At 38.6% G+C, this 18,885-nt stretch overlaps 1 protein-coding gene across 1 annotated transcript; it reads right to left on the reverse strand.

The window, feature by feature from the left end:
* Positions 1–2,638: 2,638 nt before the first annotated feature.
* On the reverse strand, positions 2,639–18,285 carry TEX55 (testis expressed 55). The gene is made up of 4 exons (XM_045785622.2): positions 16,719–18,285; positions 16,002–16,148; positions 13,878–13,940; positions 2,639–3,514 (listed from the first exon to the last, which is right to left on the reverse strand). The coding sequence occupies exons 1-4, from the start codon at positions 17,910–17,912 to the stop codon at positions 3,464–3,466; spliced, it is 1,455 nt and encodes a 484-aa protein (XP_045641578.2). The 5' UTR covers positions 17,913–18,285; the 3' UTR covers positions 2,639–3,463.
* Between the last annotated feature and the right edge of the window lie 600 nt (positions 18,286–18,885).

The raw sequence follows: 18,885 nt of genomic DNA on the forward strand, positions 1-18,885 counted from the left end.
ATAAAGCATATGCAAGAAATCAAAGAGTAAAGCAAGAGAATTTATAAAGCATGGAGGAAATAGGATAAATCTCCTGGAAGGTTCAGGTATTCCTGTTTCTAATCTTTCTGAGTTTCTCCTTCACTCTCCTGTGTCATAAAGTGGACTTAAAAATATTGACATCCACATTTATTCTTTTTTAAATAACAGCTTTATTGATATATAATTCATATACCATAAAGTCCACCCCTTTGACATCTATGGTTTAGTGGTTTTTAGAACAGAGTCGGGCACCATCACCACTATCTAACTCCAGCACATTATCATCACCCCCAAAAGAAACCTCATCCTCGTTGCATTCACTCCCCATTACCCTCCCTCCTTTGCCTCTGACATCCACGAATCTGCTTTCTATCTCTATGGATTCGCCTAGGCTTGACATGTCACATACACGGGATCATATAATGTGTGGCCTTTGTGTCTGGCTTCTTTGACTTCACAGAATGTTCTCAAGGTGCATCCATCATAGTCGTGCATCAGCACTTCTTTCCTTCTTATAACTAAGTAATATTCCACTGTATACATATGGCGCAGTTTTTTCATTTTTCATTTTTTAAAATTGTGATAAAAAACGTATCACATGATATTGACTATCATAACCATTTTTAAATTTACAGCTCAGTGGTGTTAAGTACATTCACACTGTTGTGCCGCAGACCTCTAGAACTTTTCCATCTTGCAAAACTGAAACTCTAAACCTGCTAAACAACTCCCTATCTTCCCTCCCCCCAGTCCCTAATAGCCATCATTTTACTTTGTTTCTATGAATCTGACCTACTTTAGATACCTTATATGAGTGGAATCATACACTATTTGTCATTTTGTGACTGGTTTATTTCACTTAGCATAATGTCCTTAAATTTCACCCATATTGTAGTCTGTGACAGAATTTCCTTCCTTTATAAGGCCGAATACTATTCCTTCGTATGTATTTATGATATTTTGTTTCTCCATTCATCTGTTGATTATCACATTTTTAAAATCCATTCATCACTTGCTGGACATCTGCATTGTTTCCACTTTTTGGTTATTATTCATGCTATTGGGAACATGTGTGTATAAGTGTTTGTAAGGCTATATATTTTCAGTTGTCTTGGGTATATACTTAGGTGTGGAATTGCTGGGTCATATGATAATATGACATTTAGCTTTTTGAAGAATTTCCCGACTGTTTCCCAAAGTGGCTGTATCGTTTTACGTTCCTACCAACAGTGTATAGCGTTCTAATTTTTCCACATCCTTGTCAACACCTGTTATGGTTAGTCTTTTTGATTACAGCCATCCTAGTGGGTGTGAAGTGGTATCTCATCTTTGTTTTGATTTCCATTTCCCTAATGATAAATGATGTCTCACGTTTATTCTTTAAATGGAAGAGGGAAGGGGACAGGCCCAGGAAAACTCGTCTAGTAGCTTTACTTTCTGTTACTGTGAGATCAGGGTGTCAGGGAGTGCAGGGAGGGAGGGTCATGAGGATTGCTCAGGTAAAATGGAATAGTAAGACTGTTGGTAATAATAGCACTAAAATAATAAGAGCTAACAGAGCCAGGCACTGTTCTAAGTGCTTTTATGTGTCATCTCATTTAACACTTGGAACACTCACACCTCATATCTATAGGAATATCTCCTTCAGAAGAATCCTTGGAGGATTCCTTCAAGGGGGATCATATATTTTTATCTCTGGTTGTTCTGACACTGAAACACTAACTCCCCATGACATTTTCTCCCACGTGGCCATCCATGTCCTCTGTCAGCTACACTCAGAGAACGTCTTCTCTGAAACTCCACTTCCCCTCCTGGCCAACAGCTCATTCCACCTAGATTCTCACCTTTAGTGTTTACTCCAGGCCTGGGATTACTTCTTACCACTTAGGAACTAAGAACTGAATATACTTTTAGTTGATTGATCTTCAACACTAGACAGTTCTTTTAGTAGACAGCTTGAGTCACTGAAAGTGAACCTTGGTCTCCCATCTCCTTCCCCTTTTAGTCATACGTGTCCATATAGGATGATGGGGCCATTCCAAGCTCATCCCCTCTAGTCCACCACCTTGTTGACAAAAGGTCAAAATGACAGTTGTGAAATGTATCCCAGAAAGCCAATGAGAAGGGCTGAAATGACTGGGGTGGTCTGGTCTGAAGTGTTCTGCTTTGAGAAGCTGTCTGGTGGTAGGGCTGAAAACCAGTGAACTAAATGGAATACTTAATTTCAAATGTTACTGATAACACCCAAGTTTTTGAACACTAATAGTCTTTGGATTATTTTGTTCAACCAACTGACTATAACCTTAGTCATGTCACTCAAACTTTTCCCATAAGTTATCCAGCTTTCACCTGGTTTTGCTAACCCACAATCAACAGACAAGTTGCCTATCCGAGTGGAAAACATTTATTATATGCACGTTTTGGGGACAATTGAAGGAACAAAATAAAATCTGAAGTTATCAGCAGGAGATTTTTTTTTTTGGTATAATTATTAGAAATGAAATTCAGGTATAAAAAAAGTAGGATTTGTGATTGACCGTTCAAACAGAAACTTAATTCATTGTAATGCAACCACATAATCACACCAAGTCACCAGTTTAAAGAATCAAGTCTGCTTTAATGTTCAAATAGAAATTAAACAACAGGTTCAGCTTACAAAAATAATATTGGATGATCATCTCAGTTATGATTGCTGGGCAGATACTCTCTTACCAGACAGACCATGTTAAGGCTTTCTGCTTTTAAATACCAGTTCCACTGGTTACACGGTCCATACAATGTCGATACTCTTCAGGGGATAAAGGTAATGAGGAAGCATGAGTCTGCCTCTCCCACAGGTGTGTACATAGTAGTATAACATGTTTGAATTTTGCTGTAGGTTAAAAATCAGAGGAGAGCTATTCCTAGGATTAGATTAAATCCCATCTACTAAGGGCAGAATATAACAGGGTCAAAGAGAAAAACAGTAAAAATATGTTGGAGGTATTAAAAGACAAGAAAAAAGAGATTACAACAATCATCTTCCATTAAGAGAGGGGGAAAATGGGCTGTTAAAAATTATTTTCTGATTGAAAATTTTATAAATGGCTTGGAGATATGATAGATTTGTATGCCTTATAAGAACCACGTATAAATTACTCATATTCTTTTCTTGATCCTCCTTGAGATTTGTGAACTTGTTATTGTACAGTACTTTGGGAGAATGAGTACTGAAATACCAAGCCATGGAGAAGTATAACATGTATGTATTTGGTATGATAGCCAGAGGTATCTGTAACTATCATGTGAATTTTTGAAGTAGATACCCTATAGATTTTTACTTGAAAATTAAGAACATATTTAGGCAGAGTCACTACCAATGACCATTCAAAAATCATTTTTCAGAGTGAGAGGCAGAACATAGTGTTGATACTGAGGGCTGTAAACACTGCTGAGGAGAAATTCATTCTTTGTAGGTTTCACTTTTGTCTCTGTTTGCTATCATTTCCTGCACCTGAAGAGAATGAGAAAGAATTTTTTCCACTTGCAATTTTGGTCAACTTGGAATTACCGTATCTTGTGGGGTTAAACTATATAGAAATTTAAAACACAAAAGTCCTTGTACTGACCTAGTACAAATAATTTAGACCTTGATAAGTCAAGAATACCTGTTGTAATTTTATGGGAACCATTAAAAAATATATATGCATATTAAAGATTAGTTTATTTATTTGAGAGAGAAAGAGACAGAGAGAGCTGGGTGGGGGAGGGGCAAAGGGAGAGAGAATGTCAAGCAGACTCCTTGCTGAGTGCGGAGCCCCACGCAGGGCTCAATCTCGCAACCCTGAGGTCACGTCCTGAGCCAAAACCAAGAGTTGGATGCTTAACCGATTGTTTTACCCAGGTGCCCCCATTAAAAAATATTAAAAGTAATTATTAGAGCAGTGACTCTATTCTGTGTGATTCTGTAATTACAGATACATAGCATATGCATTTGCCAAAACCTATAGAATTCACAACACGGGGAGAATCCTAATGTAAACCATGGACTTTAGTTAATAATACTATATCAATATTGGCTCATCGCTGTAAGAAATGTACCACACCAATTCAAGGTGTCAATAACGGGAAACTAGGGATGGAAAATGGGGAAAGGAGACGGGAGTAAATGAGAACTCACTGTACTTTCTGCTTATTCCTTCTGTAAACCTAAAAACTACTCTGAAAATATAAAGTCTATCAATTTTTTTAAATCACCCTAATGGGAAACCAACAAAAAAATTCAGAGTGTATAACTTCTCAACTAATAGAAAAATGGAGTGATAAAAGAAGGCAAAAAGTAGAGGAAAAGAAACAGAGCAGGTAGAACAAATAGCATATAGTTGGACAATAGATGTAAACCCAGATATATCTTTAATAACATCAAATATAAATGGGTTAAAATTAAAAGCTTGTTAGATCTGAATAATGATAAAAAAATTATATGCTATTTATAAGAAAGTCACCTAAAACTTAAAGAAAGAGTAAAGTTAAAAGTAACAAGGATATTATATCATTTAAACATTGACTAAAATAAATCTGATACAGCTACAAAAATACTGAATAGAATTGTTAGAGTTCGTGATATATCTCTTAATGATAAAAAAGTTCAAGTTACCAGAAAAATATAAGAATTCTAATTCATACATACCTAATAACATAACCTTAACTACATACACACAGCATAAACTAACAGAACTAAAGGAGACAGACAATTCACAATTGTATTGCAAGACTTGAACAACATATTTTGAAAACTTGATCTAATGGATATATTTAGAACATTTGACCTAATGGATATATTCTAGTAATTGCAGAATAAATTTTTTTTCAACCCCAGTTAATTCATTCACAGTTAAACCACATGTTGCATCATAAAGCAAGTCAACACATTTCAAATATTCGAAATCTTGTTTTATGAGTAAAGTACAATTGACTTAGAAATCATTAACCAAAGGGCAATTAGAAACTCCAGTATTTGGGGGCACCTGGGTGGCACAGTGGTTAAGCGTCTGCCTTCGGCTCAGGGCATGATCCCGGCGTTATGGGATCAAGCCCCACATCAGGCTCCTCCGCTATGAGCCTGCTTCTTCCTCTCCCACTCCCCCTGCTTGTGTTCCCTCTCTCGCTGGCTGTCTCTATCTCTGCCGAATAAATAAATAAAATCTTTAAATAAAAAAAAAAAAGAAACTCCAGTATTCGATAATTTATATAAATAATGTCCCTAAATCCATGAGTTGAGGAAGAAACATAGTGAAAATTAGAAATATTTTGAACTAAATAAGTGAAAATACCACATAGTTAGACTTATGTGACAAAACCTTAAATGCATATGTTTTATACAAAACAGTAAGAGCTGCTTCCTATATGCAAGAATAAGCACTTACAAAATGAATCCTGCAAATAACACCTGTATACTATGAACAAAAATCAACTGATGTGATACACCACATTCGTAAAATGAAGAATAAAAATCATATGATTGTCATAATAGATCAAAAAATTTTTCGACAAAATTTAGCACCCTCTCATGATAAAAATTCTCAAAAAAGAAGGAATAGAAGGAAGTTACCTCAACATAATAAAAGCCATCTATGGAAATCCCACAGCTAACATCATACTCAATGGCAAAAATGGTGAAAACCTGAAACCTCTTCCTCTAAGTTCAGGAACAAGACAAAAATATCCACTCTTGCCACTTGAGCACAGTACTGGAAGTTCTAGTCAGAGCATATCCAAACCAAAAAGGAAGGAGTAAAATCATCTTTTCCACTTAAAACTGAATTGCATTTTCTAGGTTTTTATAGGTGGCATAATTTTAGATCATAGTCTGAATATTGTGAATAGTATGTTGTGTAGACTGAGTTCTGTCATATTGCTCTGGTGAATGTTGAAATAGAAAAAAAAAACAATTCTAAAATTCTTGTAGAACCACAAAAGACCTTTAATAGCCAAAATAAGCTGGAGAAAGAAGAACAAAGATGGAGGCATCACACTTCTTTATTCCAAAATATATTACAAGGCTACGGGAATAAAAACAATATGGTACCTGTATAAAGACATATATATAGACCAAAAGAACAGAATAGAGAGCCCAGAAATAAATCCATACATACACAGTCAACTGATCTTCAACAGGGTGCCAAAGATAAGCAGAAGGAAGGGAAACTCTTTTCAACAAATGGTGCTGGGAAAACTGTTTGCACACAAAAGAAAGAAATTGGACCCTTAATAAAAACAATCAAAATGGATTAAAGATTTAAACATAAGACATGACATTGGTCTTGGCAATTATTTCATGGATATGACACTGAAAGCACATGCAACAAAACTACATAAGTGGGACTACACCAAACTAAAATCTTCCACATAGCAACAGAAACAACAGAGTGAACAGCCACCTACAGAATGGAAGAAAATATTTGCAAACCATATATTTGATAAGGGGTTAATCTCCAAAATATATATTATAACACCTAAAACTCAATAGTAAAAAAAACTAATGACCTAATTTAAAAATGGGCTAGGGACTTGAATAGACATTTCTTCAAAGAAGACATATAAATGACCAGCAGGTATGTGAAAAAATGTTCAATGTCATTAATCATCAGGAAGATGCAAATCAAATATCACCACAAGACATCATCTCAACCAGCTAGGTTAACTCTTTCCAAAACAACAAAGACAATAAATGTAGGCAAGAATGTAGAGAAATTGGAACCTTTACACACTATTGGTGGGAAGGTAAAAATAGTGTAGCAACTATGGAAAACAGTATGGAGAATCCTCAAAAAATTAAAAATAGAACTACATATGATCCAGCAAGTCCACTTTTGGGATTGCTTTATTTATCCAAAAGAATTGAAATCAGGATCTTGAAGAGATATGTTCATTGCAGCAGTATTCATAGTAGCCAAGATGTGGAAACAATCTAAATGTCAATCAACAGAAAAAATGGATAAAGACAATGTGGTATATACACATAATGAAATACTATTTAGTCTCAAAAAGCAACAAAGTTCTGCAATATGTGACAATATGGATGGATAAGGACATTATGCTAAGTAAAATATCCCAGTCACAGAAAGACAAATACTGCATACCACTTACATGAGGTATTTAAGTGCAAATTCATAGAATCAAAGAGTGGAATGATGGTTGTTAATGGTTAGGGAGAGGGGGAAACGGGGAGTTACTAATTAATGGGCATAAAGTCTCAGTTAAGCAAGATGAATAAGCTCTAGAGACCTATACAACTTTGTACCTATAGTCAATAATAATGTACAGTACACTTAATAATTTGTTAAGAGGGTAGAACTCAAGTTAAATGTTCTTACCACAAAAATTTTTTTTTTAAAAATGGAAAAGACAATCAATAGATGCCAACTCCAAGATGATCCAATGTTGAGATTATCAGATAAGCAATTTAAAGCAGTTATTGTACCTATTCAATGAAGTATAGGAAAATATACTGGAAATCAAAGAAAACATAAAATATCTCAGAAGATAAATAGAAAATAAAGAAAAGGACCAAACAAAAATTTTAGAACTAAAAAATTTCAAAAAAAATCACTGGATGGGCTTAATGGAGAATATAGATGACAGAAGAAAGGGTCAGTCAGCTTGAAAATAAAGCCAAGGAGTTATTTGACCTGGAGAGCAAGAAAACTTGAAACAAATGAAGAGAACTTTAAGGTATCTGTGGAATAATATCAAAAGGTCTAATATAAGGTTAATTTGAGTATCGAAAAGAAAAGAGGAGGGGCGCCTGGGTGGCACAGCGGTTAAGCATCTGCCTTCGGCTCAGGGCGTGATCCCGGCGTTATGGGATCGAGCCCCACATCAGGCTCCTCTGCTATGAGCCTGCTTCTTCCTCTCCCACTCCCCCTGCTTGTGTTCCCTCTCTCTCTGGCTGTCTCTATCTCTGTCAAATAAATAAACAAAATCTTTAAAAAAAAAAGAAAGAAAAGAGGGAGAGAGAAAGAATGGGGCAGGTAAATATCTGAAGAAACTGGCAGACAACTTCCAAAATTTGGGGAAAGATATAAATTTATAAGATTTAAGCAGCTCAGCTAACCCCCAGAATTATAAATTCCAAAGAACATCATGATAAAACCTCTGGAAACTAAAGAAAATGAGAAGATTATGAAGGCAGTCAGAGAAAAATGGCCCATTACGTACAGGGGAAAAACAATTTGGATGACTGTGGATTTCTCACCCGAAACTATGAAGGCCAGGAACAAGTGAAACCACATTTTTAAGAGCTGGACAAGTCAATTCAGAATTCTATATCCAGCAAAAATGTTCTACAAAAAGGAATGTGTTAGAGATTTTCAGGTAAAAGAAAACTAAGAGTCTTCTTTGCCAGCAGTGTTGCAATACAAAAAATGCTGGAAGAAGTTTTTCAGGTTGAAAGGAAATAACTTCAGAGAGAAACATGAAAATTCACAAAGGAATGAAGAACATTAGAAACAGAAACTATGTGGATAAGTGTAAAAAATGACTTTTTTCTCTCTTAAGTTCCTTAAAATACATACGATTATTTAAAGCCAAAATTATTGTCTTGTGGGGGTTTTCCCTTATGTAGAAAGTGATATATATGACAAGTTTAATATAAAAGAATAGATGGGAGTAAAGGACCCAATATGATTATAAAGTTTCCTTTTCATGTGCAGTTATACAAGTATTAATTTTATACTGTGGAAGGTTAGGGATATATATTGCAATCGCTAAAAAATAATAAGAGGTATAGCTAAAAGCCAATACACAAATTAAAGTAGAATACTGGAAGTATTCAAATAATCCAAGAGAAGGCAATAAAAGAGGAACAGAAGAATGAAAGAGACAAAAATAAAAATAATAAAATGAGAGCTCTAAATTCAACCATATTGATAATTAGGTTAGATGCTAATGGTCTAAACCAGGGATTGGCAAACTTTTTCTGAAAGCTGAATAGTACATGTTTTAGACATCGCAGGACACAATTTGTTGCTGCTGCTGAGTCCCCCCTCCCCCTTCTTGCACTTACTTTTCTTCTTCTCCTTCTTCCTCTTCAACCACTTTAAAAGACTAAATTCTTGCTAAACTTGTGGGCCATTTGAAACCAGGTGGTCCATAGTTTGCCTATGCTTGTTCTAAATAAACAAAGACCCAACTATGTAGTACCTACAAGACACACAATTTAAATACAAAGCATAGATAGGTTGAAAATTAATGGATGAAAAAAATATACCAAGTAACCTGTAAGATACGAAGGCTGGACTGGCTATATTAATATCAGAGAAAATAGACTTCAAGGCAAAGAATATTACCAAGGAGAAAGATGGGCATTTCATAATGATAAGAGTCCATTCATCAGAAAGACATAATAATCATAAGTGTGCATGTCCCTTGCTCTTTTCAGAAAATTTTCTGATGTTAGTAGAGGGAAAGAGAACCCGAGAGGAACTCTGCAGACCCTTGAGTTGAGAAGATGGAGCTGAGATCCTGGGGAAACCAAGACAGTTATAGTTCACAGGGCAGAGTGCCAGAGATGAGAGAATGGCACAGAACGCACTCTGAAAATCTGTAGAAAGTCCCCTTCAAGTTATCCTCTGCATATAGAACAGTGCATGTGTGTGAGAAAACTAGCAGAGGCCATGGAAAATTGATCTACAGGGATAGTGCCCATTACCACCAGTCAAACTGGAAAACCTCATGATTCATGGGGCATTGGGTAGAATACTCAAAAGGGTCTTGCCTCAGTAGCAGGGAATAATGTGCCCTAGCCTGAAAACTCTTCTGTTCCCCTTAGAAACATTTTTAAAAGCAAAATCTGAAAAGGTCCAGCTGTTTCCAAGTAAATTAACTGGGCCCCAAAATAAAGTCCAAGAATATTTACAAGAATACAAAAAAAATCCAGCACCCACCAAGGCAAAATTTATAATATCTTACACAAATCAAAAATTGCCAGGCATATACCTACAACTAATACAATGTTATGTGTCACTTATATCTCAATTAAAAAATTACCAGGCATATAAAGAAGTAGGAAAATTAAAATTGTTATTATAACTGTATTCTCTATGTGCAAAAAGTAAAGTAGAGATACCATCAGTCTAGAAAAGACACAAACTAGGGGCCCCTGGGTGGCTCAGTCATTAAGCGTCTGCCTTCGGCTCAGGGCATGATCCTGGAGTCCTGGGATCGAGCCCCACATCGGGCTTCTCCTTTGGGAGCCTGCTTCTTCCTCTCCCACTCCCCCTGCCTGTGTTCCCTCTCTTGCTGGCTGTCTCTCTCTCTGTCAAATAAATAATAAATAAAAGCTTAAAAAAAAAAAAGACACAAACTAAACTCCTAGGGATGAAACTACAGAATTATAATGTGTGCAGTGAGAAACACACTGGCACTTTATTATTAATAGTACTTTAGACACCGTAGAAGACAAGAGTAGTAAACTTGAAGACATAGTAAAAGAAAGTATCCAAAATGATATAGAGAGAGGAAAAAAATTTTAATAAAGAGAATCAAGTGAGCTGTGAGACAAATTCAAGGGGCTCATTACATGTGCAGTTGAGTTCCTAGAGGAGGAGGCTGGGACAGAAAAATGTTTGAAGAAATAGTGGCTGACAACTTTCCAAATATGATGAAAACCATGAGCCCACAGTTCCTAGAAGTTCAAAGCACCATGGCACAAGAAACATGAAGAAAACTAGAACAATGCCACTTTAAGTGAGAGTATAAACTGATCAAAGTACTTTGGAAAACTTTTGGGCAGCCATCTTTTAAAGTTGAACTTATGTCAATACTCTATGACTTAGCAATTCCATTTCTAGGTATGAACCCAATAGAAATACATGTACACGTGCACCAAGAGGTAAGGACACAAATGTTCGCTGCAGCATTATTCAGAAAAACCAAAAGTCTCACTCAGAATAGAGAATACAGAAATGAAAAGGAGTGAATATGCACAAGATGAATGAATCTTATAAACATACTGCTGATCAAAAGAAGCCAGCCCCCAAATAGTATGTAATATTTGATTCCATTTATATAAAAATCTAAAAAAGCCAAACTAATCTAGAAGTCAGAATAGTGGTTATTTTGTGGAAGAGAAAGGGTAGTGATTGGAAACAGGCACCATGTAAGATTTGAGGAGCTGGTAACATTCTATCTCGACTTGACAGGTGGCTTCATGGGTCTATTCAATTAGTGATAATTAGTCAAGTTGTACAGTTTTTGATCTGTGTAATTTCCTGTATGTAAGCTTGAAAAGTTTTAAAAATGAAAATAGACATATTTTACTACATTACCAGAATAAGGGAGAAAAATCATGCAATCATTTCAATAGATATAGAAAAATATTTTGATAAAGTTAATGATTCATGATGAAGAACTCTCAGAAAACAGATTAGACAACAACTTCCTTAACATGATTAATAGTATCTATAGAACAGCACAAACATCATACTTAACAGTTGAATAGGGAAAACTTTTTTTTTTTTAAAGATGAAGAGCAAGCAAAGTGAACCACTGTAGCTTTTAGTCAATATTAATTCTATTGGAGATCCCTAACCAGTGTGCTGTATCAGTCAGTGTCCCAACAGAAAATAAACGGCACATTCAAAATAGAAGACTTCAATGACGGTTCATTCAGAAGGGGTTCATTTAAAAGAATTAGGCATAGGGGAGTCGCAGAAGATAACACAACAATCCAAAGCCAGTAAAAGTGGAGCTAACCTCTTAACCTTGAAGGTCAAGAGGAGGGAACAGTGCTGGAATTTAGAAGCAGAGTCATGTAAAAAGATGTCTTGAGAGGAGCAGTGACCTCCAGACAGCTCAAGACAGATCATAAGGGAAAAGGCCAGGGAAATAAACCTGATCTCACTTTCTTTCCTCCCACCAATCTTCCTCCAGGGTTTTTCATTGGCTTAACCCAGTCGGAAGTAGAAAGGAATGAGAGTCTGTTGATCTAGTCCATATGGCTTAGCTACTTTGTAGCGTAGAAAAGAGAAAAAGGTGGATCTGAAGAGGCAAAGAGAAGATACATAATAAATGCAATAAGACGAGTGGGAAAAAAGGATACGGATTAGAAAGATCAAATAGGGGTGCATGGGTGGCTCAGTCGTTAAGCGTATGCCTTCGGCTCAGGGCCTGATCCCAGGGTCCTGGGATTGAGTCCCGCATCGGGCTCCCTGCTCCACTGGGAGCCTGCTTCTTCCTCTCCCACTCCCCCTGCTTGTGTTCCCTCTCTCACTGGCTATCTCTCTCTCTATCAAATAAATAAATAAATAAATACTCTTAAAAAAAAGATTAAATAAAATTGTCACTATTTGCAAATTATATGATTATATATGTAGAAATACCCATAGTATCTACAAATACATGGTTAGAATTAATAAGTTGAATTTAGTAAGTTTGCTGGGTAGAGATCAACAAATTTCTATATACCAGCAAATAGAACCTGAAATTTTAAAAGTTTCTATTCACAAAAGCATCAAAATTGTAAAATACCTACAAATAAATCTATCAAAAATATGTAAAATCTTTGTGCAAATAATAACTGTCCTGAGAGAAATTAAAGACCTAAATAAATTCAGAGGATAAAGGATTGGAAATAATCATTGTCTCAAGCCATCCCTTCTTCCCAAATTGATCTACAGATTCAGTGCAATCCTAATCAAAATCCCACCAGTGTGTGCTTCTGATTGTGGGTGTGTGACCTGACAAATTACTTTAAATATTGACATGAAAACACACAAGCCTAAGACTGAGCAAGAAATTTTTAAAGAAAGGTAAGATGTAAGGACTTGCTCTGATTGATAGTAAGACTTACTTTAAGGCATATTAATTAAAACAGTCTTGTATGGAGCAGGCATAAACAAATATGCCATCAAAATCAAATAAAAAGCAGTATGGGAGGTACAGTCTTTTTAATAAAAGGCGCTTGGTCAATTGGATGTCTGCTTAGAAAAAAAAATAAAGCTTGATCCCACCTCACACCCCACACAAAATCAATTCTGAAGTGACTGGATATCAACATCAAAGGCAAAATAAACTAAATTTAACTCCTCTCCCCACCCCGCCGGCCCTGCCCTGGCACCGCCAAAAAAATCCACAAAATTCTATGAGATCATATAAGGGGCTACAGACAGGAGTTTGGGCTCAGGAGACTTCTAAAAGAGGACACCAGAAGTACTAATCATAGGGGCGCCTGGGTGGCACAGCGGTTAAGCGTCTGCCTTCGGCTCAGGGCGTGATCCCGGCGTTATGGGATCGAGCCCCACATCAGGCTCCTCTGCTATGAGCCTGCTTCTTCCCCTGCTTGTGTTCCATCTCTCGCTGGCTGTCTCTATCTCTGTTGAATAAATAAATAAAATCTTAAAAAAAAAAAGTACTAATCATAAATTTAAAAGGTTGTTAAATGTGACTGTATCAAAATTAAGAATTCTGTTCATCAAAAGATACTTTTAAGGGATAACAAGGAAAGGCAGAAAGCAGGAGAAGAAACCTGAAAGAAACACAACAAAGGGCTCATAACTTTCTAAAATACATATAAAATTGTGACAAATGAGTAAGAAAAAGACAATACAATAGAAGAAGTACTTCCAAATGGCCAATAAACACATGAAAAGGTATGCAGCTGCCTTAGTCATCAGGAAAAAGCAGATGGAAGCTGCAGACATTACTATTCACCCATCAGTATGGCTAATGCTAAAAAGACATTAGCGTTCAACATTTTATAAGTGCTCACTTCATAACTCACGGAGTTGTACGTGTTTTGTTTTGTGTGCATGTACATGTGCTGTATTTTACAATAAACAGAATTAAAAGCTTGCTCTCTTTCTCCTATTCCATACCTGGCACAGCATAAAACTGAGGGGGTCCTCCGGCTTTTCACAGACTAAGTTCTCCGTGATCTGCTGAGAGAGAGCATGAGGCATTGCATTATGGTTCTGAGCAAAAGTTATGTGGTCAGTTTCTAACTGAAGCCATGTTTTGAACCTAGCACTATAGTCTTTTCAAGAAATTTCTGTATCTCTACAAAGTGACAAATTACTTTCTGACTACTGATAAAATTAGGCAAATTAAGGTAAAATTTAGAGGAATAAAAATTAAGTAATAAATAGCAGTGGATATTTTTCCAGCTTCCAAGATCAAACAGGTAGTGAGAAAGTTTTAGACAAAGTTTTTGTTTTGAGAATTGTGATTTTGCTAGACTGAGAAATTAATGAATTAATTGCTTTATCTTTATTCAAAAGAAAAGTCTTTTGAGTAAATTAAAAACACAATATGTCTTTACATAGAAACTTCCTTGTGAGGCATTTCATTCTAAAAGGTGAAAAAGATGTTCAGTGTTTATAATAATAAATAAGAAAGCATATACAAAACTTCAGAAATTCACTTCCATACTTTGTTGTTGTTTAATAACCCAAAACATTATAATAAAGAAAGCAGAATTCTCATTTGCAAGGAATAACAATGGGGCAAGTTTCAAGTGTAAAATATTTAATATCCATTTAATGCACCCATGCCAATTATGTATTTCATATATGTTTCTATTGAATACATATCTGATAACTAATTTTTCTTATAATAACGTTATATTCTCAAGTATTTTTTTCTTGACAGATGAAGAAAATTATTTATAAATGATTTGATTTCCACTTTCTTCAATAGCTTTCATCCTTCAGTTTAATAATTAGTAGTTCTCTGATTAAAGCCAGAAAACCCAGCCATTAGCACTCTCCCACAAAAGGACATTTTAAGAAAGAAAAGGGATAGAGCAGGGTTAATGGAGTAAAATCACTCTGTTTTAAACGAGGAAACTGAGATTCATTGAAGTTAATTAATTTTCTCCAAATCACAAAGATGAGAAGTGGCAAAGTTAGGCTGGAGCTTTGGGCTAACTGATCGCATAATTTGTGCTTTTGCCTCTATACCCTACTTCTTTAAACTTAAACTTTCCCACTTTAAGTGGTTTTTTTCCAGGCCTGAGGCTGCCCAGGGAAGTAGGATCCCTGGAGAAAAAAAAAAAAAAAAATGTTTTTTTTCCCCCCAGTTTATGTTTTCATTTGAGGTGGGCCATTCTTATTTTACACCTTTCCAAACACAATGTTACTACCTGTACATGTTAAAATATACATACTTGTGCCTTGCTGGGTAATAATATTAACATTAAAATAAATATGTCAGGCAAACAAAAACAACCCACCAAACAACAAAAATGGTATAAATGTGATAATCTCTTCTAATTCTCTATTGACCAAGGAAATGGCACAATTTCAAGGAGGCTCCAGCCCTATATCCTGAGGTCAATGAGATTTGCAACTTCAAGAATTAAAAGCAACTTTCAACTACTTCTTTTTCTCCCTAAAGAATGCAGGTTTTTAGGTGGTCACAGATTGGTCATCTTTTGAAAGTATTATATTCTTGCCTGAAAAAGCTTTTTTCTCTCCTTTTCAATTGCCAGTATTTTGTCATTCTTTCCCAGTCTGGCTCAAGCTTTAACCCTTGGCCAACTTTTTCCCTATCAACTAACCTGCCTGATCTCTAATCCCTCTGAAGGGCTTTATACCACAGTAAGTAGCATTCTTTGGTGTTTTTTTTTATTATTTAATTAATTAATTAGAAAGAGAGAGAGAACATGAGGTGGGGAATGAGCAGAGGGAGAGGGAGAAGCAGACTCCCTGCTGAGCAGAGAGCCTGATGGGGGACTTGATCCCAGGGCCCCGGGATCATGACCTGAGCCGAGGGCAGACCCTCAAATGACTGAGCCCCCAGGTGCTCCCATTCTTTGGTATTTATCATTTACTTCTTTTGGTTAATACATCTCAGTGCACTTACTGCCTTTTCAATGAAATTATATCCTTTTTATAGAACAAAGGCCCATTCTTGTACCTCTAAAAGCCACGTCCAAGTTTGTTTTTCACATTGTACTCACTGTAAAACTCACTTTTAAAGAACGGGGTTGAGAGGCTTACCTGGAATATTTGTAGAATGTGGTGCTTCTCCATGTATCGTAGTGAAACTTGATAAGGATCTTCATATATAATAGGAGGGAACTGCCTCCTATAAGTTTGATCATATCCAAAAGATTTCCGTCCTTCTTGGTACTCTGGAATATCATCCTGAAATAGAAATATCCCCCCCCACCAGAGAGTCTTTAATAAATTGAAAAGCCCCAGGAAGTTTTGTTATTATTGTTGTTATTATCAGTGGAATCTGGTGTTGATGGGACCTGAACACCAGGAGTTGGAGAAAAGACGCATTCTGATGACAAACCTGACTGATCTCCTGGCAACATAACACACCTCAAGTCCCTGGAGGTACCTTACACATCTCCAATCTACTTCAAATACTTTTCCCTTCACGGGGATCTCCAGCTGACTCCAAATGTCTTTCCTTTGGAGGAATCCCAGAGAGGGGAAATGACTTAGTGTCCCAGAGTAAGCAGCAGAACTAGGACTTGAAACCCAGGTCTCCTGAATCTTGGCTCACTGATCCTTCCCGAATGGCCTTCCTGTAGCAGGATCTATTTCCCACCCTTCTCCTGCCTTTCCAGAATCAACTGTAACATGTAGGCTTATTCCTCATCTTTGAGTCAACATGTGCCCTCTCCTTGCCCCTGTATCACCACAACAGGCCCTTGGCTTGGCCTCCAGTCTCCCAGGTGGTTATCGAATGCCCCTTTAACCTACAGACTTGGTTTCTATGGCTTCAGTTTTTTCTCGACTGATGATATAGTCCAACTTGGATGAGATACAAGGGAATCTTTGGGAATAGACTTGGTCTTTTGCTTGCAAATTACTGGTGAACCTGGCACCAAACGAGTCAGATGCTTGCAGATCAGTTGAACTTTCAGTTTCAGCTGAAGCTGGGGAGTTGTCACCGTTGATGTCTCTGGTCTCAAATTTGCAGGGTTCTATTCTGGGTTCAGCCTCTTCGTACCTCTTACTGTCACCAAATTGGGCAAACAGTCTGTCATCATACTGGTCAAGGGCTCCATAGTCAGCCACGTAGTCTTTGTAGTAATTCTCTTCATCCATTAAGCGGCCCATCTGGTCACTGTAGTCAGGCTTGTCGGCCGGAAGGTGATCAGCAGTGCCCTCAGCTTGGTCAGCGGCTTGCTGTTCAGCTATGCCAGCAGCTTCCTCATACACTTCTTGGTGAGTCTTTACGGGTGTTACGGGGTCAACTTGGTTAGCCGGTCTATGACCGGTCTTTTCAGAAGTTCTTCGTTCAACCAGGCCAGACAACCTGCTGTCAATCTGTTCAGAAGTTCTTTTGTCCGCCTGGCTAGACATTCTGCGGCCCATCTGTTCAGATGAGACAGACAATCTATGGCCAATCTGTTCAGAAGGTCTTCGGTCCGACTGGCTAGACAATCTCTGGTTACTCTGCTCATGAGCTCTTTCCTCAGTAGGGCTGGACAATCTGCCGTCCATCTGCCCATAATCTCTGCCTTCAGCCTGGCTGGACCTTCTGCGTCCAATCTGTTCAGAAGTCCTCTGTTCACGTGGAAGAAACATCTCGCTGTCAGTCTGTTCAGACTGTACATGATTGGCTTGGCTAGATGTCCTGCTGTCTGTCTGTTCATACGTTCGTTGGTCATCCTGATCAGATGCACTACGCTGAGCAACATTGGCGTGGTCGGATGCGCTGAGATCGGCGCGATCAGATGTTTGGCGCCCAGTGGGTTCAGAGCCTTTGTGGTCAGTCTGTCCAGACATTCTTTGCTCAGCCGTTCTGGGATCAGTCTGGTCATCTACCTCTTCTTCATCCTGGTCCTGCCAGTTGTCTTCCTGGCCATCTGTGTGGCTGTCATCTGGGGACTTGGCTGTGCTTTCAGGCGCCAAGGATCCGGCGGGAGCCTCGTTGGGAGACTCTTCCATTTTCTGCCCTGGCTGGTCTAGGTTGCCAGACGCCGCGGGTGGGGCCGGCCTGGTCTCCTAGGTGACCTTCACAGGGTGGACGACGTGGCAGCCTACACGCTTTGTTCGGGCCTCAGTGCGCCGGCTCTTCCGGGTGCTCGGGCGCCACCCCTGCCCGGGTTAGGGCTGCCTTGAGCTCTGGGTGCCGCCAGGAGTGCCCAGTCGGCTGACGCTCAGTGTGGACGCGAGCGCAGGCGAGCGCCCTTCTAGGGAGACGCGGTGGTGGCCACACGCGGCGGTCGGCACCGCCCAGCCACGGGGCTCCTGGCTCTGTGAATCGGTGGCTGTACCCGCCGCCTTTTCCTGTGGAGGTTCAGAGCGGGCGCGTGGACCGGGCTCGCTCAGGTACCGCTGCTCTCTAATCGCCGCCGAGGTGTTAGCTGAGGAAGCTGCGGCCGACCGCGCGCGGGCAGCACACCCGCTCGGCGCTCACTGTTGCCATCCAATGAGATCCACGCTTGGTCCCTTCCGCTCGGGTCTAAGCGCCGCGGCGGCCGCAGTACGGCGTTAGCGCAGGGCACCGGGCGAGCGAGCGCTCCTGCAAGCTGCTCGGCCGCTTTGCACTCTAATCGGTATTGTAGAGATGTGGCCAAATCCTGGGGGGCTTTTTCTTTTACTTTCTAAAAACAGTTGTAAAAATCCTGCCCGTACAGTGCCCGTGCTGTTTTCAGTGGTACCAGGAAGACTTTAGGCCTCCTAACACTCACGTTAGCCAAGTCGGACGGATCCCTCTCACAGTAAGAGTGTAGAGACGGGAGATTTGCTCTCTTCCCCACCGTCACCACGACGCTCCCCTGGGCATTCCCTGCTGTGCCGTGGGATCACCCCCTTCTCTGTCTCCAGGGACAGGCGAACAGCTGTTCTCCTCCCCTTTGGGAAGAGCTGTCGTGGCTGTGGAAGCTTAGGGCTGTGAAAGCCCCACCGTGTGTGTGTG

Source organism: Ursus americanus, chromosome 4, assembly GCF_024610735.1.
Source record: "Ursus americanus isolate L20-20 chromosome 4, mUrsAme1.1.p, whole genome shotgun sequence".
In the NCBI taxonomy this organism is placed as follows: Eukaryota; Metazoa; Chordata; class Mammalia; order Carnivora; family Ursidae; genus Ursus; species Ursus americanus.

What these genes read in the sequence shown, in the direction of transcription:
- TEX55 (XM_045785622.2), bottom strand. Translation starts at nt 17,912, where the DNA reads ATGGAAGAGTCTCCCAACGAGGCTCCCGCCGGATCCTTGGCGCCTGAA. An exon ending in ACATTCTACAAATATTCCAG is followed by an intron (nt 13,941 to 16,001) that starts GTAAGCCTCTCA and finishes GCTCTCTCTCAG; the next exon opens with CAGATCACGGAGAACTTAGT. An exon ending in TCAGTTTTATGCTGTGCCAG is followed by an intron (nt 3,515 to 13,877) that starts GTATGGAATAGG and finishes CATTCTCTTCAG; the next exon opens with GTGCAGGAAATGATAGCAAA.